General features: G+C 37.3%; 3 protein-coding genes across 7 annotated transcripts; 1 reads left to right on the top strand and 2 right to left on the bottom strand.

Moving 5' to 3' along the window:
* The first annotated feature begins 699 nt into the window (after positions 1 to 699).
* Positions 700 to 12,618, top strand: LOC100264171 (nonsense-mediated mRNA decay factor SMG7). Of its 4 annotated transcripts, none has more exons than XM_010655666.3 (8): positions 700 to 941; positions 3,870 to 3,983; positions 7,699 to 8,304; positions 8,443 to 8,565; positions 8,767 to 8,996; positions 9,085 to 10,995; positions 11,178 to 11,311; positions 12,041 to 12,618. In XM_010655666.3, the coding sequence occupies exons 2-6, from the start codon at positions 3,912 to 3,914 to the stop codon at positions 10,973 to 10,975; spliced, it is 2,922 nt and encodes a 973-aa protein (XP_010653968.1). In that variant the 5' UTR covers positions 700 to 941; positions 3,870 to 3,911; the 3' UTR covers positions 10,976 to 10,995; positions 11,178 to 11,311; positions 12,041 to 12,618. The 4 variants fall into 4 exon arrangements, with proteins under 4 accessions (XP_010653968.1, XP_010653966.1, XP_010653967.1 ...); XM_010655664.3 differs by having other exon boundaries at positions 3,832 to 3,983; XM_010655665.3 differs by having other exon boundaries at positions 755 to 941; positions 3,843 to 3,983.
* Positions 12,619 to 14,810: 2,192 nt separating this feature from the next.
* On the bottom strand, positions 14,811 to 21,960 carry LOC100255527 (phosphatidylinositol 4-phosphate 5-kinase 4). 2 transcript variants are annotated; one of them, XM_059739232.1, is made up of 9 exons: positions 21,871 to 21,960; positions 18,322 to 19,502; positions 17,584 to 17,751; positions 16,986 to 17,151; positions 16,780 to 16,896; positions 16,517 to 16,710; positions 16,229 to 16,359; positions 16,064 to 16,136; positions 14,811 to 15,474 (listed from the first exon to the last, which is right to left on the bottom strand). In XM_059739232.1, exons 2-9 carry the CDS (start codon positions 19,464 to 19,466, stop codon positions 15,186 to 15,188), a joined length of 2,283 nt encoding a protein of 760 aa, XP_059595215.1. In that variant the 5' UTR covers positions 19,467 to 19,502; positions 21,871 to 21,960; the 3' UTR covers positions 14,811 to 15,185. The 2 variants fall into 2 exon arrangements, with proteins under 2 accessions (XP_059595215.1, XP_059595214.1); XM_059739231.1 differs by lacking the exon at positions 21,871 to 21,960 and adding an exon at positions 21,630 to 21,743.
* Positions 21,668 to 24,306, bottom strand: LOC100260598 (uncharacterized). Its single transcript, XM_059739375.1, has 7 exons — positions 24,194 to 24,306; positions 23,945 to 24,052; positions 23,569 to 23,628; positions 23,390 to 23,429; positions 23,156 to 23,249; positions 21,871 to 21,962; positions 21,668 to 21,754 (listed from the first exon to the last, which is right to left on the bottom strand). The coding sequence occupies exons 1-7, from the start codon at positions 24,304 to 24,306 to the stop codon at positions 21,668 to 21,670; spliced, it is 594 nt and encodes a 197-aa protein (XP_059595358.1).
* Positions 24,307 to 24,933: the final 627 nt, after the last annotated feature.

The raw sequence follows: 24,933 nt of genomic DNA, 5'->3' as shown, positions 1-24,933 counted from the left end.
TATGAAAAATAATTTAAAATAAGATATTATGTACAAAAATTATTTTTAAAACATATTTAAAATCATCAAAAATGTAAATTAAAAACATTTCAAGTTCTGCAACAAACATTTATTTTATCAAAAAGTATAATTTTTATTTATATTGTTAATAATACTAATGATTAAATATTAAAAATTTATGATATCATACTGCTAAGTAAACAATATCGTGATATTATATTTATTAACTGCTGTGGACAGACGGCCTCTTTTGGGTTGACATACGGTCCGCTTGGTTGGTCTAATTTGGTGGGCCCAAAGTTAAATGGGCTTGGAAGTCTGCGAAGGGAATATATATACACATGTAGGGCCGTGAGGGCCCACAGAAACAAAACCATGCATGACACAGGCCCATGAAGCCCACCTCATTGATGGCCGTGAAAAACATTCCACGTCATATCATCTCTATATCACCTGTCATCGTCAAAAGCGAGATAAAACCTTCTTCTTTTTTTCCAAAAATTGGAATAAAATTGATTCGTATTTGAAAATATTTAATTAAAATTCATAAAGAAAATAAATTATATCCATGAGTTTAGAAGGGTAATTATGTCAATATCACCAATTTTAAAACGTTTTTTTAAATCTTTTTTTGTAAATTCACAAAATTGTGACTGAGGAATAAAATAACAAAGGGTTCTTTGAGCACATTTATTATTTAAAAAAATATTTTTATTTATTTTAATATTTAAATAAAACCTACTTCTAGGTTTTTCTTTTTCATAGACTTGGGCCGAAATTAATAGACGAGAAAGCAAAGAAAGGGAAGGTTTAAATATAGGCAAGGGAGTCCTGGGGTCAGAGCCGCGTCGACCAAACCCATAAAAACCCATTCAGCCTCCGGCATCGGTACCGATTCGTTCTCCGGTCTTGGCGATCTCTGCAGATCCTATCCCACAAAGGTAAATCTCTCTCTCTATTATAGTTTTTCTTTTCGTTTTCATTTTTTGGAATATTATATCTAGTCTGTATATGCTCAGTGCATTAAACTGATCAAATCCTACAATTAGGGTTTTTATTTTTTGTCGATTGGTCAATTTTGTATCCAGTTTTCTTATCGTTTTTGGTAAGTTTTTAATTTATTGTTCCGATTCGAAGTTGGGAAGATCGTTGAATCATCTGGATTGACGGATTCCTTGATTAGGGTTTTGGCGATACCATCTTGTTCTGATGTTGGTTTTTATAATTGCCTCGTTTGCTTCAATCCCTATACATGTATGTGCATGAATGCATGCGTCTATATGTTCATGGATGGATGCGTGCATGTATATGACCTATCATATGGTGTTGTTCGGTTTGTTTGGGATTGTTTTGATCCAACCTCATAAGGCTTTGAATTTGAATTTATAGAAATTTTGCAGTGTTTGTCTCGGAAAGCCTCTGATTTGAATGTGGATCAGATTGCCTTTCTTTCTGCAAACATAGCCCAATAGGAAACGGAAACTGTTGTTGTCGGCAAAAATGGTCTTTTATGCATATGGAAATCTACTCACAGTAACAAAGCAAGTAACAAATTAAAAAATTCATCCCATATATCAAAACATTTCAATGAAAAATCCCACTGAAGTGAATTGGGTCCATGAATCTAAGAAATAGTGAGAATTCTTGATCTGCAGGCAGGTAAGTACTGTGTAAGAACCTGTCCTTGAGAGGGGAACAACAGCTGGAAATGGCTGCTAATACCCCGCTGGCTGAGGTGCAAAAGGAGGAATCCGCCCGACTGATTAGCTAATTGGTGAGACAATAGCTTACCAAAATGATGATCCATAGCTGGTCCAAGAGGATGATCAGCCACACTGGAATAGTCAACCTTCCTGCAAAAGATCTTTTCTTAACATCACGTTTTTTTACTAGATAGAAAGGGTAACTCCAACATTTTTTGCCATGCTACTAATAATTGTACTTGCTCTACTATTCTGCCCAAGCTTGACTGAGGAAGAGTTATGAGGTGTAAAACAAAAAACTATGCTGATTTGGGTGGGGTGTACCATAAGTAAAAAAAAATAAAATCCAGTTATAAATCAAATACTTTTTTTTTTTTAATTCTGTTTAGAAATAGAGAAATTAATGAAAAAGAAAATAAGAAATAATGGGTATTGGATGATCATGGGAAGTTTGCATCAGGGTTTAGATTCTCGTAGCCCATTTGATGCAATTTTTGGCAGGGAAGATATTTTATATTACCTAGGTCAGGTTTCATTTTTATGAGAGTTTTAGCTAAGTCCTCTTGAGTGGAAAAAAGGGGCTCTTATGTGCAATTTACTGAAAATGGAAAGAAGAAATATGTTTTGATAAAGTTATTTATTGTTTTGCCTGTGAGACTTATCCCTTCTATTGATCTCCACCTGCTGTTCAAAACTTAATAACAAAAAGAAGAAATATGCTTTAATATGTTAATTATTGTTTTCTCGTGACCTGTATATTGATTACCACCTGCTGGTTAAAACTTAATCTTTGGTTCAGCATCCATATGAACTACATGGATTTAGTAGACTAACTTAACTTCAAATCTGTCCCATGCATTAGATGGGGAAAAAAGTTGGTTGTGTGGCGGTAATTTGACAAAGCATGATGTTTGTATGTATTATCTTTGCATAATTTCTATGCATCTAAATCATGTTAATCATAGTTTTAAATAGCATGCTTAAAGCGCGCCTAGGCTCAAGGCACAAACACTCGCTAGCTATAGCGCCTTGCTTGCTAAGACATGCACCTTGTTGAAAAGGCGCGCCTTGTCTACTTTACTTTTCATTTTTAAACACTTTTATCCTTGAAATTTCTAATTGTATATTGAAATTTATATAATTTTATTACTTTTTTTTAATGCTTCTTTTAAATGTTTGAAATCATAAATTTTTTTTTGATTGGATTGGAATTTGGATCATATTTTATAAAATTGATATGCATACTAGGTCCGGTTTCACTTCACTCAGGTGCGCACTTTGTGTTGCGCCTTGTGCCTAAGCTATAGGATACTTTTGCAACTTAGGTGCACCTTGCGCCTTTAAAACTATGATGTTAACATGTCAATATGTAATGTGAGTCTAAATGATGGTGAAATTTCCTCGCAATTTCTAAAGCTGTATTTGGAAACTTACTGTTTGTTGTCACAAGGCCCCTAGCTTTAACATTTATATAGACCACTTACTGTTTAAGTTGGTTTGTGTTTTACACAAAAGGAAACTGCTGAGCAACGTAATTTGATTTAGATGAACACTGAATTTATGGGAATAAACACATGGTACAAGATTTTTTTAGGTAAAAAGAAGTTGCAAATTTGGTAGACAGCACAAATTGATGCCAATCCATAGAGCAATGATCACTGGTGGAGCCAGCATATGCCCGGGGGGCCAAGTGCCCCCCTGAAAAACTAAGTTTCCACTAAGTCATTAAGCTACGAAGACAAATTTAAAGGTAAAAAAGGCTTAACCATGGAGCCAAATTTGCACCTTGAAGACAGATTGTACCCCCCGCCACCCTAAACAATTTTTTTTTCAATTTTGGCCCCTTTGCCCTACATTTCTGACTCTTCCAGTGGCAATGATAATTCTTTTCAGTAACTTTTTGGACATCAGATCGATATTTTTGTTCCATAATTTTGATCTGCCTTTTTTACATATATTATTTGGCAATAGCTGCTTATCAAGATAGAAATGCTGTTTGTCCATCCATTTTATATTTATTTTTTCTTGCTTTGTTTGTCTTTGTTATAGATATGATTTTTTTTGTCTTGCTTTTTTTTTCTTTGTTCTAGATATCATTTTTTTATCAAACTGTTATGTATGCATGTAGTTTCTTTGCAGATTAAATGTTTTTTGTTCCTACTGAAGCTGCAACATTTGGATTTGAAGTTTGTGGCACACTCTTGATGGATGATGACTATTCCGATGGATAACAATTTGGATATTCAATCAAGGGAGCGTGTTCAACGTCTTTTCAACAAGGTATATCCTTTGGTTTTATTTGAATTTTGAGGATTCTGTGCTTCAATAATGTTGTGCAATTTATTAGTTCTATTTGGTTTTGATGTATAATTAGTAATATATTTGAGATATAACTGGTTAATTGGGTGGAATGTATCCTCTGCAGTCGAGGCTCCTGCCTTTGCTAACATTCTTGCTGTCTTTTCTACTTTTCTTCTACTTCAACAACATTTCTAAGGAAATGGAAAATTCTACCAGTCTTAGTTGGGCAACCGGTGAATCAATGGAGGAGCATTGCTGGTTTTGGTAAGATTGTTACGTCTAAGCAATGGAGGAAAATGCTGATTTGAGCTCTCTTGGAGAGGTTCTTGTTGGTTTGTAGTGGAGTTGAAAACCTTTGAAATCTCGCTAGATATAGTAAAAGGTAAGGAGGTAGGGAAGATATTGGAGAGGGGCAAAGGGTTTTCCTCTTGGATTAAGTTCGATGAGAGGGGTCTTGTTGGGCTTTTAGAGTGGGTGGAAATTTGTTGTAATGGGAAGTTTTGTGATTTTTTTGGAAGGGTGTGGAAGAAAGGAGGAACGGTCTCCAAACTTGAGCTACACAACAATAAAGTTGGAAGGTTTTTGCTTTCCTCAGCTTTGAACAAAAAGGAGAAAAGATTCTCCTTAGTTTTTCCGGAGGGTAAAAAGGAGTTCCTAGGGGATTGGAAGATCCTTGCATCCAAGCTTAGGAGCATTGGGATTGCTTTTGGGTGGTCTTTGAAGGTTCTTAAGGAGTTTGTCAAGTTTCGGGAGGAAAAAGTAAAAAATGGAGGAGATGTTATTTTAAACCTGGCCTCGTTTGCAAAGTTGTTGAAAAGAAGTAAGGGGAGGTGGGGGAGGCAATGTGGATTGAGATCAAGACAAAGGAGGTTTTGAGCAATTTAGACTCTCAAGAAGTGTTTGGTGGGGAGATGGGATGCTCCTTGAGTCGTCTGCTGGTTTTAAAATCATTGTATTCTTGGGCTAGGTAGGCTTGGGGATTGAAAGGGGAGTTAAATTTGTGTTTGTTGGGAGAATCTCTCATTTTATTTGAGTTTGAAGATTTTTTTGAAGCTAAAAGGGTCTTGCTTTTGGGGCCTATTCTGGTTGAGGAAAGAAAAATGCAATTGGAGGGTGGAGGCCAAAGGTTGGTTGTTTAAGAGAAAATGCCAGCGTGGGTGAGGGTTTTGGAACTACTAGTGCATCTGTGGGGAAAAGCTTTTTTCAGGAGGTTGGGCGAGGCTCGTGGAGGATTTGTTGTGGTAGACATGGATACAGAGGAGTAAGTGTTATCTGAAATGGGCTAGATCACGAATTCAATATCCCAAGCCAATTGTTTGTGGTAGATAGAAAAGTCGTTTTTGCCGTCCATTTATGGTAGGAGGTATTGCCATGACTGTCAAGGGTGGTTTCCAAGGGGAGGTGCAGTTTTCCTATAGTCAGGAATGAAAGGAAGGGAGGGCATGTGAAGCGTGGGGCAGGAAGGGAGGAAACGTGTTGGTGAGGTGGTGCAAGTGTCAGGTGTCGAGCCTGGCCTCTCTGCGCACATTTGTGGGTTGTCAGTTTTTTCAAACAGGGTCAAAAGCCCCTTAGGTGGGCTTCTTGGGCCCCCTAGTGGGTTGGCGGGTCACTTGTTCCAAAAAGATAAGTTGGTGAAAGGGGCCCTAACATCTTCTTGGGACAACCCATTGTGAGGGGATTTGGCTCATCTAAAGGTTGCCTTGGTGGACCAGGTCTTTTGAGCTTACCATTGGGGCGTCCCAAAGATCTAACCTCCACCCCTTTGGAAAATATGGGTAAAAAGGTCCCAAGTGGGCTTTTCGAGTGATTCTAGTAAAAAAGGAAAAGAGGGGGTTCATTGCTAATCCTTTGGAGTTCTTTGATCCCTTTCTAAAGGCGGTGTCTCAAGGTCCATAGGTGAGGGTCTCGGGAGTCGACGAAGCTACTGATTTTGAAGGAAGGCCTTCATCATTCCCTTATTCTCTTCCTTACACTCCAGTTGGTTTGCCCTTTTGTGGTAGTGCAATTGCTCACTTGTCTAAGGTTGAGTCCTCCTTGTGTTCCGGTTCTCAGCCTCTAAGGATGTTGCTCCAAGATGGAAGGTTATTGGACCTAATGGGAAGTGCAGAAAAGGGTATTTTGGGAAGGGATTTAGCGGTTAGGGCTGAGGATGTGGAGGATTTTAGGCTCTTGGAGACCAATCGTGATTTGGTAGGGGAGATAGTATTTTTCGAAAGCCTTCCCTGTAAGTTTGCCTAGTTTAGTAGTTTTTTGGGGATGCATGTGGCGGGATTCAAGAAGGAAATTACCTCCCTCCTCGGGAAAATGGAGGCTAGAAAAGAGTGCGGGGTGAAAATCTCAGGGGGAAAGAGGAAAGCATTTTCGTCATCTCGTGTTGAGAGGGAAATTTCTAAATTGGAATGCTCAGTTAATTATAGTAGCTCTCCCTTTTTGGTTAAGGGAAAGCGTAGGAGCAATGGGGTTTAATATCTTATGTTGTGTGGATGTTTTTTCTTTCTGCAGTTGTGCTTCTGGTTTTTAGGGAATTGCTTATGGGTGTTTTCTCTTCCTTAGTGGTTTTTTAGGATGTGGGGTTCTGTTTGTTGTGGGGGTGGATGGTTTTTGCATTTCTTTTCTCTATTGCTAACCTACTAGCCTTTATTGTATACTTTGTGTGTACTTTGTTGTGTCTCGTTGGCTTTTAATATATTCTCTCTATTTACTTGTCCCAAAAAAAAAAAAGTTGGAATGTAATTTGCTCAAGTGACAGAACTCCTCATTAGTCATTGATTAATCATTATTAAGGAATTTTATTGAGCATTATGAACTTAAGCATATGTTTTAAGTTTTAACATAACAGTAATAGCTTATATTGTTCCATTCTTTTGATATGCATCCTCCTCCTCCTTCAGTAACATCATCCTGTTGAATGATAAGGACATATTGAGAAAACATACACAAAAAAACTGTCTTATCTTTATATCTCATTCATGGAACAGATTTTTACTTGATGTTCTTTTAATTTAGTTCTTCGGATATTTTTTCGTGGCAATATTTGCTGAAATTATCCTAGCATGTTATTTTTGTTATCTACACACTGCATGTGTATTGTTAACTAACTGTTGAACTTTTGGTCTTTGTGCTAGGAGTTATTTGTCTAACTAAGTACTACTGAGCTGGGCAGAAATGCTTAGCTATTTAATTTCTGGAAACTCCAATATTTTTTGTTCTGGTCTTTGTTATGATATGTTTTCATGCGATCTCAGAATTCTCTATTTTTAAACACTTCTTAAAAAAAAAAAAAAAACAATTTGTTTGTGTCTACTTTAGAGTATGAGAAGTCAATATGCCATGCAGTGAAGAAGCATTTTAAATTTCAGCTTGTGATATTGTACTTTCATTAGAACAAAAATGTTTCTGAAAGCAGACTAAAAAATGTGACTTTTCATTTTTCTTTTTTTGTGGGGGATTGTCTAGGAAGATGTGGAGGCTCTTTTTTATACAAAACCTCTGATGTGGGGAAGGAAAAAATAACAGAAGCATTAGAAAACATGTATATTATACCTGTTTCATATGCTCTCTATTATTGGATTTCTAATCAGGAACCTGTTATGTTGGGCTAGTAATTGCTAAATATAATTCAATAATTTGATCCCCAGTTCTTGCTGAAAGAAAAAATGGTCCTCAGTTTATTGACATTTGCCTTTTATCATAGAATGTAGAGTTGGAGAGTAAGCGCCGGAGGTCTGCCCAAGCAAGAATTTCCTTTGATCCCAATGCATGGCAACAGATGCGAGAGAACTATGAAGCGATTATTCTTGAAGACAATGCTTTCTCTGAACAGCATGAAATAGAGTATGCTTTGTGGCAGTTGCATTACAGGCGAATTGAGGAGCTACGAGCACACTTCAGTGCTGCTCTGGCTTCATCAGCTTCAAACACTTCTCAGAGTTTGAAGGGTTCTGCACGACCTGATCGAATTGGAAAAATTCGTGCACAATTCAAAACCTTTCTTTCTGAAGCAACTGGATTTTACCATGATCTAATGTTGAAGATTAGAGCAAAGTATGGTCTACCTCTGGGTTATTTCTCCGAAGATAAGGACAATCAGATTGTCATGTCTAGAGATGGGAATAAATCTGCTGACATAAAGAAAGGCATGATTTCCTGCCACCGTTGTCTGATTTACCTGGGTGACCTTGCGCGTTATAAAGGTTTATATGGTGATGGTGATTCTAAAGCTAGAGACTATGCAGCAGCATCTAGTTATTATATGGAAGCTTCTTCACTCTGGCCTTCAAGTGGCAACCCACATCATCAGGTTTTTCTTTTTATTACATTGCTATCGTGCTTTCACTCTATTCATTTTGTTGCTTGCTATACATATTTCATTTCTTCATATTTGATAATCTTATGGTCATGAATCTTTTCCATAGACTTATCATCACCTTGTTCTCAGCTTGCTATATTGGCTTCCTATTCGGGTGATGAATTGGTGACTGTTTACCGCTATTTTCGGAGTCTGGCAGTTGATAATCCTTTCTCAACTGCAAGAGAAAACTTGACTATTGCATTTGAGAAGGTATGCTTACACACATGCTATTATTTTAATAATATTTGTCTGTGCAAACTGTTAGATTCATTATCAAAATAAGTTAGCTAGATAGTTTTCTGTGTTGCAATTTATGTTAGTCTCAAGAAAGGAACATGATGGTGCAAAAGGTGTGGTTTTCAGACGACATACATGTCAAGTTTACCATTTACCTATATTTGTTTTTGGCAGAACCGTCAGAGTTATTCCCAGCTGCTTGGAGATGCCAAAGCGTCTTCAGTGATTGCACCAGTGCGAATGAATGGGAAAGGAAGGGGAAAAGCTGAAGCAAGGACTCCCTTGAAAAATAATAAAAAAGAAGTAAGTAGTGTCAAGGAAAGAGCATCCAGTGTACGTGAAACTTTTAAGGCATTCCGGATCCGATTTGTCCGACTAAATGGCATCCTTTTCACACGCACAAGGTATTTCAATATAACATTAGATTAGGCAGGTGTATAACACTCCCTTTCATTATGAAGTAACTCTTTTCTACTGTTCATCTTTCTCCAGCTTGGAAACATTTGAAGAAGTTTACTCCATGGCTAAAGGCAATCTTCTAGAGCTTCTATCTTCTGGACCTGAAGAGGAGCACAATTTTGGTTCTGGTGCCGCTGAAAATAGACTTATGACTGTCAGACTTATAGCCATTCTGATATTCGCAGTTCACAATGTGAATAGGGAAACTGAAAATCAGTCCTATGCAGAAATCTTACAACGTTCAGTTCTACTTCAGAATATATTTACTGTTATCTTTGAGTTTATGGGTTGCATTCTTGAGAGGTGCCTACAGTTGCATGATCCTTGTGCTAGCTTCCTATTGCCTGGTGTGCTTGTGTTTTTGGAGTGGTTAGCCTGTCATCCAGATATTGCAGTTGGGAACGAAGTGGAGGAGAAACAAGCTACTGCTAGAACATTCTTTTGGAACCATTGTATTTCGTTCTTGAACAATCTCCTGTCGAGTGGGTTCACGTCCAGTAATGAGGATCAGGATGAAATTTGTTTCTTCAATATGAGTAAGTATGAAGAAGGTGAGACTGCCAACCGGCTTGCATTGTGGGAGGACTTTGAATTAAGAGGATTCTTGCCACTTCTGCCTGCACAACTCATTCTTGATTATTCAAGAAAGCAGTCTTTTGGAAGTGACGGTGGCAATAAGGATAAAAATGCTCGTGTTGAGAGGATTATTGCGGCGGGAAAGTCTCTTATAAACATTGTTAGGATTGGGCAACAGGGAATATATTTTGATCCAAAGTTGAAGAAATTTTCTATTGGAGTTGATCCTCAAATGGCCAATGACTTTGCATTCAGTGGTTCTTTTGAAGTACTTGCAGTAAATGGTGCGGGCCAAGAACATCCAGAAGAGAAAAATATGAACTCAAGCACTTTGCAGCAGAAGCCACAATTATACCTGGAAGGAGAAGAAGAGGATGAGGAAATTGTCTTCAAACCATCAGCTGCTGACAAGTTTGTTGATGTCATTGCTCCAAAGGTAACTTCTCATGAGGCTTTTGGGACTGGTGTTGATGCCCGCAAGGTTGACTTGGGAAGTCCTATTGCATCTGTTTCGGCCCCATATGATGGTCTCTATTTGCAGAATGGGTCCAGGCCTCTTACTACTCTTGCTGATGGTTTCCACCAACATTTGCAAACATTGCAACCAACCACATCAAAGTGGCTGGTGGAGCAACAAACTTCTATTACTAATGGGTTGAATGGTTTGAGCTTCATGGAGAATGGGCTTTCTATGAACACTGAGCTACAAGAAAGTTTAGGAGGTTTAAGGGCTGCTACACCCTCACTTCCTTTTCCACAGTCTGTCAATATCAGTGCTCACAATATATATCCCGGTCAGGTCCCTGAAACTGTAATTCCATCCAAGTTTGATTCAATTATGTTGTCAGGAGCCAGTTCTGACGGTCTATCAATGAAGCCCTCATCAGCCTCATCAGCAATTTCGAGAAAGAATCCAGTGAGCCGACCTGTTAGGCATTCTGGCCCTCCACCTGGATTTAGCCCTGTTCCTCCCAAAAATGTGGAGGAGCCCTTCTCTGGTTTAAATTTGAAGAATGAAAATCTGGTGGTGGATGATTATAGCTGGCTTGATGGATATCAGCTGCCATCCTCAACACAAGGCATTGGGTTCAGCCATTCCATCAACCACTCAGCACAAGCATACCAAAATGAAAGTAAGATTAACAGCTTGAATGGGACTCAAAACTTTCCATTTCCTGGAAAACAAGTTCCTACTTTTCAAGTGCAAATGGAAAACCAGAAAAGCTGGCAGAATTACCACTTTCCCGAGAATCTGCAGCTGCAACTTCAGAAAGGAAATCAACAGTCTATTGCACCACCAGAGCAGCACCAAGGACAGTCTCTATGGGGAGGCCAATTCTTTGTGTGAGGTCATTACATGTGTAGATGGTAAGAGTCTTGGTTATACTCTTGCCCTTCTGATTTTATCATCAATGCTGTTATTTGCTTCTTACTTGTCTAATTGGTGGTAGTGATTGACTTGTGTGAAAATGATTCTGCTTATTGCATTTTTATTGTGTACTTTTTCCCTTAATCAAGATTTTCTAATTACTGTTTATTGTTTTGTAAAGGCTCTATTGGTGTGAGCATCCTGTAGCTTGGTGCAACCAAGTTCAGCCTCCGCTTTGCAGTCCTGCTAGTCTTGTTAAGTTTCTGTTGGACCATGCATGTTCTTGGAGTGTTGCGGGCGCTTGCTTGCTAACAGGTCTGTCACTTACTCTCTGTGTTCCCTTGTTTTTTTTTTTTTTTTTCAATCTATTTATCTGTCCAGCTACCTCAAGCTCTTGGTTAATATAAATGCATAAACATGTGTTGTATCCATTGGTAGTTTTGCAACTCAGATTCATGCCCGTGCAGTTTTTTTTTTTTTTTAATTTAATTTTTTCATTGAGAGGGTGCATGTCCTCATCAGTGATCCTAATTGTTTGATGTTCCCCCCCAACCCACCCCATATTGACTTTTATGCCTGTGATGATTTTTACTATTTTATTTGTCTTCTAAAAGTAAGAGGATGGATTATCATCTTGATTTTGGTGTGACAGATTTTTTGCTATAGTGCTGTGATAATTCATCAAAGACAGATGAACTCAGCACAGGATTAATGAAGAGTAGTATTTAGAAAATGTTTTACTTGTTGCAATTAGGTTATACAGGAATTTTGGAAGTCTAAATAAGCGTGGATATATTTCTCTGTGCCAAAAGTGTCAGTTAATTTATGTGCTAATTTTATAGTGTTGAAGTTGGAACTGCATTCAATGATTAATTAAGATGCAATCAAAATATGAGCTGTTTATGATTGGGGCAATCAGTATCCGAAGTTACATATTTGGGTCCACTGTCAGTTGTGCATTGTCATTTCTTTATATTCAGTATTGATGAATTTCTTCAATGCTAAATAACTGTGCTAAATAAGTTTTTCATTTTGTCTATACAGCATGTGCTGAGCTTTCCAGACTGGTGAATGGAGATTATGGAAGGAAAAGGGTGGGAAATGGGAAATGCCTGAATGAAAAGCGTCTTACCTGGTTGGATAAGTTTGCCATATATTGTTGCAGATATATTGCATGGGTTGTGCCAGTATTGGAATTCACATGGAATGAAGTGCTTGCTGTTCTTACTTGACTGAGGATCATTGCGATGAGAAGCAGCAGGCATGTGAATATCGTAAGGTAGATGTTTGGGCAGGTTATTTTAGCTGCCTAAAACTTTCTCAAGGGATCAAATCTTAAAATGGTTATGGAAAAATGTTCTGGGTAAATGTTTGGATATTGTGAAGTGGGAACAAGCACGTTAGATAATAATAAAGCCTGCGAGTAGAGATGCATTGGGGTTTGCATCAGGGTATTTCGACTTATATGGTTACTGGTTTAATCCGTATTAATAATGTCATTTTGCTTCTTGTGTTGACTCCACATGATATACACATTTATTTTGTGTTGAACAGTTGACCTCAGGGTCAGACTTAGAGCTTCTATTTTAATTAACTTGCATTGCCTGTGTTTTGGATTGGTATATGTTGCGTGTATATTTTTCTTTGCAGCTGCTTAGTCGAGGGGTCTGTTTTTTGCTCCAGTATTTTTTAGGCCCCTTTCCTAGCGGTGGGATGCCACTTTATTGGGTCACCTAGTTGTTTATAACATAGTGAAGAAATAGATTTATAACATATGTGGCAGGGTACAGATCAAATCATTAATCATTATGCCCCATAGTGTTTAGAAAGCAATTCTAGCCATAGTTTTAAAAGGCGCGCTTAAAGCTCGGCTTAAGACGCAATCTCTCCCCAGTCATATTGCTTGGCTTATCAAGACATGGGCTTGTGCTACTTTACTTTTCATTTTTAAACACTTTTATTATTGAAATTTTTAATTATATATTCAAATTTATATAGTATTTTTTTTTATTGAATGACTGTCTTAAATGTTTGATATTTAAATTTTTTATTGACTGGACTGGATTTTAGATCATATTATATAAAATTGATATGCATATTAAGTCAAGTTATAGAATACTTTTGTGCCTTAGGCGCCATGATTCTAGTTTTAAAAAACTCTTTCAAAGAAAAATTTGGTAGGGTTTGGCAAAATTTAGAGTGCATTTTTAAAAATTAGAAAAACCATTTATATTTCTTTCTAAAGAATTTTAAAAAAATATTTTTACTAAAAATAATTTTATTAAAATGTTTCAAGTAAACGTTGCAAAATATTTGTGTTTTTAAAGGAATCATTTATAAAATGTAATTTTAGAAAACACTAAAAGGGTGTTTTTTTTTTTTGCTTTTTGTTGAAAGTAATTTGTTTTTAGAATTTAGATCGTTTGTTTTTCTATTTTTTTATAACTTATTATAAACTTTTTACTGAATAAAAAAGTTAAAATATGTAATTTTTTTTAAATAAAAAAACAATATATTGATTTTTCTTTACTTTTTAATACTTAATAAAAATAAAATATTATAAAAATAAATAATCTTATATTTAATATTATTAAGCATTAAAATTTTATTTAAAATTAAGTAAAAAAAAAACACATCTAAGTGTTTTTTAACATTATAAAAGAATTTTTTAAATTCTAAAAATGTTTCATTAATTTTATCAAATATAAATCACTTTTTAAGCGGGATGTGTTTCTTAAACTGACTGCCAAAAGACTCCTACTCACTCGACTCTTAGCCTTGAGAGTAATAGGACTGGACGTGGGGCCTCCAAGCACAGGATTTGGTATGGAAGTAGGAATCTTATGTAATATCCTCAAATGGTTATTAACTTAAAATTCAATAGGAATAGGACAGAATGACGGTTGACCAATGATAAAGAACCGGCCTGCAGGGGACGCATGAGATACATTAGATAGGATGGTAATCATGCATGAGTGGGGCCTCCAACCACTCTAGATGATACCCAAAATAATAAAAAATCCACCTGTGTCACCTTCTTTACTTGATGTTTAAGATGCTTCAATGCCTAGTGGAAAAACTCAAGTGACAACAATTTGACAGTCTCGTCTCTTGGTTATGTGTCACATGCTTTGAGTGGGAGTGCAGTGGGGAAAAGGTTCAAATTTTGAAGCAATTTATCAACCATCATTTTGATGGTCTCTTCAACAAACCAAGCCGGAGCTGCCCATTGGGATTCTACTTTTCTTCTTTTATCCAAACTTAGCTCTCTATAACCGATGCCTCTGAGCCTAGCATAAACCCTTTTTTTGGGGGACACGTCCAATTTTCATTCGTCACATATGGCTGTATTTTTGTTTTCATGGGAAAAAGTGTGTTTGGATCCAAAATTTTGAAAAGAAATAAAAAATAAATGGAAAAAAAAAAAAGGAAAAAAAGAAGGGAGAGGTGGAATATGATATTCTTTCGTAGATATCCCACCATTAATGGAATCCTAGGTTTTCTGTGCCAAACACTAGTTGGCACAGAAACCATACACTGCATAAACCACACATGGAGGCAACCTTCTCAGAAGAGGGGACACAACCCCAACAACATATTGATTATTGGCCTTGTTGGGAAGTTTGTTCACATAAATCTTGTGATTGGTTGATGACAAGATGGAGAAAAGAAATGGAATCCCATAAGCATCTGAAATTTGAATGCCATTCCCAATTGTCGCTCTTGTCCTTCCTCTCCTTGGCAACCAAACTGAGCATAAGGGTTTCTTTCCTATTTCAAAAGCATTTCTCCAAGTAACATGCCGACAGTTTCCTTTATGAGTCCCCGAGAAAAGAATTGGTTGAAAATTGAATATATCGTGATACATGTTTACATCCTTGGGATATCCTTTACAGTTGGATGACAATTAATTTCTGCTGCTTATGTTTACAACATTTTCTATAACTTTACCAAAACATGGTATATCTTTAGCAATTATATAGAAAGAAGGAAAGCATAGAATGGGGAAGGGAAAGACCAATGCAAGTTACCCAAAGACTCAACTCCAGTAGGTGGAGTTAACAGCCACAATGGTACTTCTTTGCTGGTCAGTAGACCTGTGAATATACAGGGCATGCTCATCAGGCAACCCAGCGAAACCACCAGCAACACTGAGAAGAGAGTGAGAGGTGGCTTAGGCGCTAAGCTTTCAAGGATCTTCAGCAAAAATTTTGAATATAAAATCACGAAACCGCTTTGAATATTGTTTTGGATCAACAGCTGATATTGAGGTTGGATCATATTGGATGGACTTGTATGCATGCTCAAGCTTCTTGCTAATGTCATAATCTTGAAGTATATCAATGACACCAAAGAACATCACAACTCCAAAAAACTCCCCAGTTGGTTCCCCTGTTTGTTGAAATTCCCAGTCATTTCTTCTCACCGTCTTCTCCACCCGTGCAGGCATGTTCTGCCCCAATTTAACGCTAGCCCACCTGCAATGCTCATTGAACAAGTTTATACTCACAACCAACACTCCAGGAAAGTTGAACAATGAAGAAACTAGCAACAATTCACTGGCTGTTGTATCTCATTTTTTCACCCCTAGCAATCTTTTTTTTTTTTTCCTTTTGAGTTCATAATCATTCAAGTAACAGGTCAAGCTGAACTCTCCCCATGTTATCTGGGTCAAATTGGGATAGGCTGCCTGCTCAGGGAAACTCTTGCTCTGTAGACAGGGCTCAGGGAAGCCAGGAGGCTTGATGCTGCAAATCTCTTTTGAGTAGCTATGGTTTCTCTTGGGCCATGTATTGGTTGATATTGGGGCACAATTTGTTGGCAAAAAGGGATGCTTCTTGAAGGGAGTTTCAAGGACATCGTTAGCCTCTCAATGGTTATGATTTAATTATTGGTAAATGTAGTATCTTTTTCTTTTCTTTTCTTTTTTCCTCCCCCTTTTGTTTGGCGTCTGAAAACAATGGTCGAGGCATGCATTATCATGACCACACGAGATACTAGAGAAGAAAACTTGGGCATGCATATCTAAATAATCCTGAAAACTGATTAGTATAGAAACATTTTTACCATGAGGGGTCTACAAGAAGCTGATCCATGTCTACCCTGGAAAGCTGAGGGGCTCCTTCAGGCTCTGAGTCACCTGCAAGAAAGTGAGGAAAAATGTTTATTGTTTGATAAGCAAGAATGAAACTGAAATACAAAGAATATTATTTAGCAAGGATAAGAAAAAACCAATAGGGGTTCTAGCTCCAGAGGGAATCAAATCCCCAGCCATTGATTTCTCTAGGAAATGAAGCCCCACCAGAAGACTATAGTCCATAATTCTCTCCTGTTCGAGAAACTCACAGTCCCTATCAATTTGCCTGTAAAACAGACATTCTGCTCAAGACAAAGGAGACAGGAGGAGAAAAAAAGAGAGGATTTGGAATCTTACAATCACAATTTGGCATTGATTTATACCATAGCAAGATGCTAATCAAATGGAGCATTAAAAATCAAAGGATTCAAACTAAATTTCACCTGCGGAACTCTTGGAACCATGATTTCTGCAGTCGGAATATAAAGTTAAGATCAAGGTCTTTGAGGATAGTAGTTTCATCAATCTCTGCCTCAGCCTTATCAGTTGTGCGGCCAAGGGAAGACCCTTTCAAGTCAAAACGTCTATGAATGGTATATTCAGAACAGAAAAGATTCCCCATAATGATAAAGCGAACCTGGATTCATCAACAACATAAATTCATGACATTGGAGATAATTCATCACGTGCTTTTGCTCTAATTTACCTTCTTCTGGGTAGGCCCAGTTAACTTCACGCAATGCAGACCATAAAATTTGGTCACTAGGGTATTCTCAAAGGCTCGAACATGGTTATAATAGGCAGAAAGCATCCTTAGAAGCACCTATGGATTAAAAAAATGAGACGCATTCAGATTAGAGGAAAGAAGTATGATTTCAGGCACAAGCATAAGCCATGACATAAAAATCTCACCTTTACTTCTGATTTCTTCATTGTTTTTATCATGTACCGATCATCATTGGTCAAGTAAAAGAAGCTTCCACTTTTCCCTGGAGAAGAGAGTTCTCGAAGGGCATCGTTTCCACATATGGATATCATGTAATCAGCTGGATCCACCTTGAACAACTTCCTTAGAGTCCTGAACACAAATTACAACAGCTAATTAAGGAAAAATTCACAAACTAAGAACTTTAATTTTCAACAGACATCTTCTTCCTTGTGCAGGAGATTCTGCATATTAACCCCGTAATAGATCAATTCCACCTTCAATAAAATGTCTTTGAAAATTAGAATGAAATGATATATGGTCTTTACAATCTGATTCAGCCAAATTATTTTTGCTACACCATCCTAGCATACTGTTCTTTTTGGGTAAATTAACAATCTCCTGTTATCAAGCATGGATGTATTTCAAGCATACCATTCTTGAGCATCAAGCCAAGTAATGGTGCTGAAGAACCCATGCCTGTAATTCAGGCCTGATGCAAGTTGTGGCCATGGTAATCACATATTAGTTAAGTTACAAAGGAATAACTCATTGGCAAGAACAAAATATGTTGCAAGGACTGACCTGAAAACTAAAGGGCAGTAATCCTTCCATTTAAATTCAGAGGACTGGTGGGGTGGAGTGTATTTGGATCCTTCAGGAGGAAATCTTGTCCATACTTTTTCCTTAGGGTCAAAAGCTGAAGCCTTCAAATCAAGGGATGCCACTGGAGCAGGTCTTCCAACAGAATGCCTGTGCAATCACTCCACATACTGATAATGAGTGATGAAACAGTGCAGTAATTGGATTAATAACAAATCAGCTCACGACTAGAAAGAATGTGAACAGAATAACGAGATTTGTCAACTGAAGTTGGATGAAAAGTAAGCTTGACGTTGAAATTGGTCATAATAAACTTGAACTTTGTTGTTAATGTTCTCTTTAATAGTCTTGAGTACGATCAAAGTATCCTAATAGATAAAAAGGAAACATCTCCACATGGTAGGACTAGGATTTATTCTGTAGGAAAAAGGGGAAGGATGAGAAATGAAAGTAAAAGGCAGAGCACTTAATTTTATTCTGTATCATCAAATATTAGTACCGGATTTGGGGTTGAAAGAATTCAACTTTGGGCATTTTGCAAGCTATTCATACAGCCTGGTTCAAACAAAAGCCAACTATATATTCTGAACAAGCCAAAGAACGCAAAATGACAATTCAACAAAACCAGTTCAACTACATTGGGAATCCACCAACATTAAAAAACAAATAAGTAAATGAACACATGAACAAATGAGGATAAAAGTTATTATTAAGTAATACCTAATTCCCAACTGCAGATTAAGCATCAATTCATAGTTTTTGTGGCCCTTCGAAATTGTCTCTCCTTGTCTTTTTACGATCCTTGGTGGTCTATTCTGCTGCCCAGCGTCCAGCAGACTCTCATCAAAATTTCCCATTATTGAATCACCATCAGTACTATCAAAACTACAATCCCCATCGTCCCACATATTCATTGCACCTGGACTTACCCTCCCATCCACCGACATTCTCCTTGGCCTAACACTTGAATCTACAGCCTTTGAAGACCTCCAAACAGCAAGCTTCTTCTGTGATGGCATTATAGAGACCTTCTCCCCAGGACAAATCTTACAATCACTCAAATCAACGTTGAACACCTGTTGAGGATCCCATTCAAGAGTTGCCTCTGGCGACACCCCGGATGGATAATAAGTCCCATTTTGTTCATCAGGATCCTTGCTCCAGTTGCCCATATAGAAACTCCCATCTGCCCATCTGAAAGTTCCATTTCCCTTAGGTAACCCATCTTCCCAGTACCCATCATACCGATTCCCACTCGTCCAAATCATTGTCCCCTTACCGCAAATAACCCCATTCTTCCATTCACCTATATATTGATTCCCGTTCTTCCATTGATATTTCCCATGGCCTTCTTGCAACCCACGTCGCCATTCCCCATCATACAAATCTCCATTGACATAACTTTTAATACCACGGCCATGCCTTAAGTTCATTACCCACTGACCCCTATAGGTATCCCCATTGTTCCCAGTATAGGTGCCCTTGCCATCCATGTAACCACTCTTGAATTCCCCTTCATAGGTAGCCCCAGAAGGCCAACTGAACTTACCTTTCCCCATGGTTTTGCCCCTAAACCATTCTCCAACGTACATGCACCCATCTGTCCACAGATATTTCCCATGGCCATGTGGGAAGTTGTCAGCCCAATGGCCAGTATAATAATCCCCATTACATAGAACTCTCTCTGCATGGTACATTTCCCCTGTTCCACGTCCACTTTCTTGGCTTTCCTCCTCTTCCTCATCGTCTGCATGGGCCACAGAAATTGTCCCGAAAATGCTGTGTGCGCGCCTCTTTGCGGCGGCCTGGGTCTTCCTGACCGTGGCCTCCCACGCCTTCACCACACTGCTATGTTCTCTGCTCATTCTTCAATGCTTTTCTTCAAACTTCCATTCTCCTTTCTGTCATCAAAATCAACAGTTTGAGGGAAAATACTACAATACCCAGGTAAAGAAAATGAGCCAAACCAACATGAAGGATCAATGTCTCTATTTTTCTCTGAAGAAGGCGAAAGAAGCGATGCAACCATAGACTATCCGATGACCATGTAGGTGTCAAATATCTTTTTTTCCCAATCAATGATAGACAGAAGTTCCACGCAATCAACCTCAAAATAAGGACACCTGTTACAATTGGTGGTTTTATTCGGTTATGGGGTGAACTATTGGGAAAAGGTATGTGCAGGTTTTTCCAATTTGTGGGGGTGATGGCTGCAGAGAAAGACCATGAAAATTTGATGCCCAAGTTGGTCAAAGGAAGTGCTCTAAATTTCCGTTTTTTCTTTGTGATTCGTAGAGAAATTCGTTCATCTCCTACAACAGCTAAGATCCCTGACAGTTGTAGGGAAGACCCAAAATTTAGGTAGGACTGCCCATTTCTATGGTTGCCTTACAATAATGGGTCTTTCTTGTAAGAGAAAAACGAAAGGGAAATATTATAATCACGTGTACATTCATTTAAAAGAAAGATGGTGCAACTTGCAAGTGGATCCGCGATTTTCTCTGCTTTAGTCTGACCTTGTGTGAAGAGAGGGGAAAAAAACCAAAGAAAATTAAAGAAAAAAGGAACCTTTAAATGAAATTTAGGAAAAAGTTCGTGCCCGGCGTGGGCCCAAACAGGTGCGGGTGACTGGGTTTGGTTGGACAATCGATTCTGACTGTTAGATCGGATAATAATAAACTTATACAATTAGGAGGAAGATAATATCAATGAAAAAGCAGATCTTAACAATTACATAAGCTTGATTCATTTAATAATTTAAGTTATGCATCTAAATTATGACTTGGAAGCAGCGAACGCCGTGGTCACAATGACAAGGTCTCGCTGACGTGAGGCCCACCTCCAAAATAGACTTCAAGCTGTTGCCGTGATTTTGTTAACAATGAACCCAAAAGCTGTGTTTTAACAAAGACTTCAATGCTGAACTTTGAGGAGTAAACGGAGACATGGCACCACACGTTCGGAAGGGAGATATGGCCGAAGATTTCTAATAATTCTCAACACTTACGAGGAAAGAAGAAACGGGAAAACACAAAACACCGAATTCAATGTATGAAAATGACGTTGACCCGACACGACATTTTGACATGGGTAGGAAGAAACAAAACTGTCTACATGCTGCATCGGAAACCCAGTTTTTTTATACGGATGGGAAGAAACGGACAATTCAAAGTCTCAAAACCCTGAATTGTAGAGCAGAGCAACCTGAGAATAAGAGGAGAAACCTAAATGCATGGAACAACAGCAGATCTCAAAACGTCAGTGAAGGAAATAAAGAAACAAATTGAGAGAAAGAAACCGACTAATCCTAAATGCCATTTTTCGTTGGGGATATGTGGTGTTTTATTTCTTGATGTTCCATCTCGTTTTCAATCTCCTCAGCCCCCAACCACTCCTGTTTTCCTAAAACTAAGAGCAAATGGGAAGCAGACAACTTCTACAACACCTGTGGGTGACTACTGTCTCTTCATCAGTTTGGTCTGTTTCTCTTTACATATGCATATGTACACAATAACAGTAGCGATAGGGAAGATAATGGTGTTTGAGTATTTGATCTTTATCTTCCTTCCGTTAGTAACTCGGATCAAACCTGAACCTTTGGAATGCCTATGAAAACAAAAGCAATTTAAAAAGAAAAGAAAAGAGGAAAAAGAAAAGAAGCTTAAAATAGAGGTTTCTTCCAATGTAAAATGAATTTTCAGTAAATCCAAGTGCCGTGACTTATATACCTGGGCGCTCTCAAAAATCAACAATGGCGAAATAGCACTGTGGGTTCACTGCCCAAGTGAGATTCAGGCAAAAACTTTGCTGCCTATAATGCAGTAACGTACTAATATAGCCATTAAGTGTTTTTCATTTCATTATTGTAGAAATCAAACTATCCCATTGGCTGGCATCGATGGGTATACAGCAATCTAAACAACAGAGGATTTTTAGTGTCTTTTCTTTCCACATTATTGTGGAAATGATGAAGAGTTCTTCATGGACAGTACTCTGCTACTTTGGGGAAAGAATAAGAGATTCATTACATTGGTTAGTTTGCAGCACTGGTGTTTTGAAGAAACCTTCAATCGTCAGGTGGGAAGTCCTCATCAGAACCATTCCCCAGGAATGAACCCAAAGTTTTCCTCAAAATGTTGAAAGTTTTGTCATCCTGGGTTCCAAAAGAAAGTAGTGGTTTGTAACTGTTTCCATGAGAGGGAGAGGGAGAGAGAGAGAGAGAGAGAGGAAGGAGAAAGCGCTTCCAACTTCAATAAACCAGTAGTTTACCTGCTTCTTCTTCTTTAAGGACTCCTCCAAGCGAGCAATTTTATCTGCACAAGCTTTCTCGTGTTCGGATATCATAGTCTTCTCTTTCTTTCCTGAAATAAATGATAGCATATATTAATGAATCATGTTTCATCCAGAGGTGGAAAAGGTTCAACTTGCTTACTTTGTTGTTCATATCGCATGAACAATCTTTCCTTTTCTTCTTCAAATTTGGATATAGAATCTGTCAAACACCACTAACAGTCAGCACTAACTACGAATAAAATTCTTTATCAACATTTTTGGTAGAAAACGGTGATTTTTTTCACTTCTTTTTTCATATCCCTATCAGCATTTCAGCTTTGCAGTCCTAATCAATTTGAGGTTTTGTTGGTATGCATCTTAAACAGGGAATATCAATAATTGCATACGTGTAGTGCAGGAAAATCCTTAATGATTCACTCAACAAAACAACAGTCACTGAACAAAAAAAGCCACAGTTCTTCCTTAATCCTCAAGAAATATACATATGGAAAGGGGTTAAATGACAGCATCATAAATGCTTTACATCAATATATATATATATATAAATATATATTAGAAAGTTTCAAAAGAACCTATCATTCTTCAAGGTGAAAAGTGAAATGTTATGGCAGTTAGAAGAATATGCTTAGCTGAAGAAAAAAAGGGAAACAAACAAATTGTACTTAGTGGGAAAAAAAGGGAAAAATTATACTTAGTGGGAAAAAAACGGAAACAAACAAACTTGACATGAATTACTGTTTTCCATAATCTCTCCGGCAAAATGAACAACCTGATGTCATTTCATCAAGAGGTAACCTTATTGTAATGACCACTATGTTAAGTCATGACAAGCAGCAATGCCACCTATTTATGTATAGCGGTGTGGACTGTGGAACACATGGTGTGTTGTGATATTTGATAAACTGATTTTGAGCCAAGCAATATACTATTCTTCTCAGAATGTGAGAATTTCATTACAAGTAACTGGTAAATTCCAATGATTCGAGGGGCTAAAACATTTTAAGAGGAGGAATATGTACATATCTATATGATTGAGCTTTGATCCTTCACTCCATTACTAATAACCAAATCTCCAGCAGAAATTTCCCTTATAGGTCATGATCTTCTTAGCTTAAATAAACTGTTGGAGGTTCACTAAGGTAATAGTAATTGTTTTATTGAGCATTTCAACCTTACAAAAAATTAATAAGTACCCTGTGATGAAATGCTGTTTAAGTGCCTGGTGCAATTTACAGGAAGACCTAAAGTAATCATATAGGACCTTGGAATGCCTGCAAATGTGCTGATCTCTCCTTGGAGAACTTCTCATAAACTTCCTGGAACCTGGCAGCCTCAATTTTCAAGGAATTTTCACACTGCAAAAATAGGCAAGCCATGTATACTACTAAGACATTTTTTGGTAAATACAAAATGTATGAAGACCAAAAAAATCAAGTAATGAGGCTAAATTCCATCCTCAGAAATCCAATTTAAAGTCCATTTGTTCTCCACAGACCTCTTTTGAGCTCTTTGAAAGTGCCTTAGCAAAACTTTGTCTGACAGTGAAAAGTGAAACATTGAATTCCAATTAGCTTAATTCAAAAGGAACACGTACAAAAGTAAAAAGGCAGCTTGCAAGTGAATGAGAAAAATCAGATACTCAGTTTCTAAAGCAGAATTATTGAACTCTTTCACCTTTCCTTCTCAAGTTTTGACTTCAAATCATCTATCATAGACTTCATCTCCGTGGACAAACTGTCAGCAATACACAATTATTTAGTAAAACTACTGTGGATGTGGACTTTATTAACAGGAAATGAAGGATATCGAAGCTGTAGAGATCTAAGAGTACGGAGTATCAACAGATTCCACTCAAATCTCACCAAATCAATTAATAAAACAAGGTTGATTATTATTTCACAATAATCAGAATGGCAAGATCAGAAAATCAAATCATACAGCTATGAATCATTAATTATTTGAAACAAAAATCAAAATCAATAAAGAATTATTTCCAAGAGTCGAAGTGATGGAATCAATTCAAATCTGGTTAACACCGTAAAAGTATAACCTAGAAATAGTCTCTTCATTCTTCTTCTGTCCATCCTTCTGAGATTTCTCTCTGATCTGATGCAGCGCAGACATAATGCCTTTGAGATCACTGCGAATTTCAACATTCCTATCTTAACAAAAATTCTTCCAAAACAAAGCATCAATAAAAGATTCATCCTGAAGACTTTAACAATAAAAAATTAAAAAATTAAAAAAATAAAGAAATAAAAGAAAAGGAAAGGAAACAAAGAAAGAAAGAAAGACAAACCTAGAAAGATCTGGATCGAAAAGATCATCTTCTTCAACCCGCAATTTTTTTCCCGACTTTGAGACGTCAGAATTCAACGCTCGCTTTTTGGCGCTGGCTTTTGTGGAAGACATTGCTTTTGTGGCGACTTCAGATTTTGGAATCAAAATTGCTTGAAATCCAAAATCGAGTGTTCTTTCTCGTTTCGCTCTCTGAATCCAAACGGAAAATGAATCGCGCTACATATAGGTTTCTGCTCCTTATTTCAAATATTCAAATCCAGTGGAGCCCACGGTCCCGCCAAAATAACTAAATAGCCGTGAGTATTCATTAATTAAAAATTTGATAAATCTCCCCCATTTATTTATGATAAACACGCAACCACATATTGCGATTGCGTTTCTTTTATTGTTTAAGTTCTTATCTTCTTTGTTTTAAATAAATGGTTGATAAAGAAGTAGAAGAAAAAATAGTTGGGCTCCAATGGAAATGCAATCATTGAGTGTGGTTGTTGTCCTTATAGAAGTGCAATTATTGACTATAATTATCATTATCTTGTATAAACATATCTAACTTTTTTTAATTTTCAAAATAATGTTATTTTAGGTAAAAACTCACTATCCTATCCATATAATCAAAAAGTTAAAAAGACAATTTTTCATTTTTGTGAGTGTGTATATCTACTAAATTGAAAAAGTCATGTGATTCATCAAGACTTTGTTTGAATGATATTTTCAAAACAATTATTTAAAGTTTTGTAG

The sequence above is a fragment of the Vitis vinifera genome, chromosome 8, assembly GCF_030704535.1.
Source record: "Vitis vinifera cultivar Pinot Noir 40024 chromosome 8, ASM3070453v1".
Classification (NCBI taxonomy): domain Eukaryota; kingdom Viridiplantae; phylum Streptophyta; class Magnoliopsida; order Vitales; family Vitaceae; genus Vitis; species Vitis vinifera.
The sequence above is the reverse complement of the archived record's forward strand: the minus strand, read 5'-3'. Positions and strand labels throughout refer to the sequence as shown.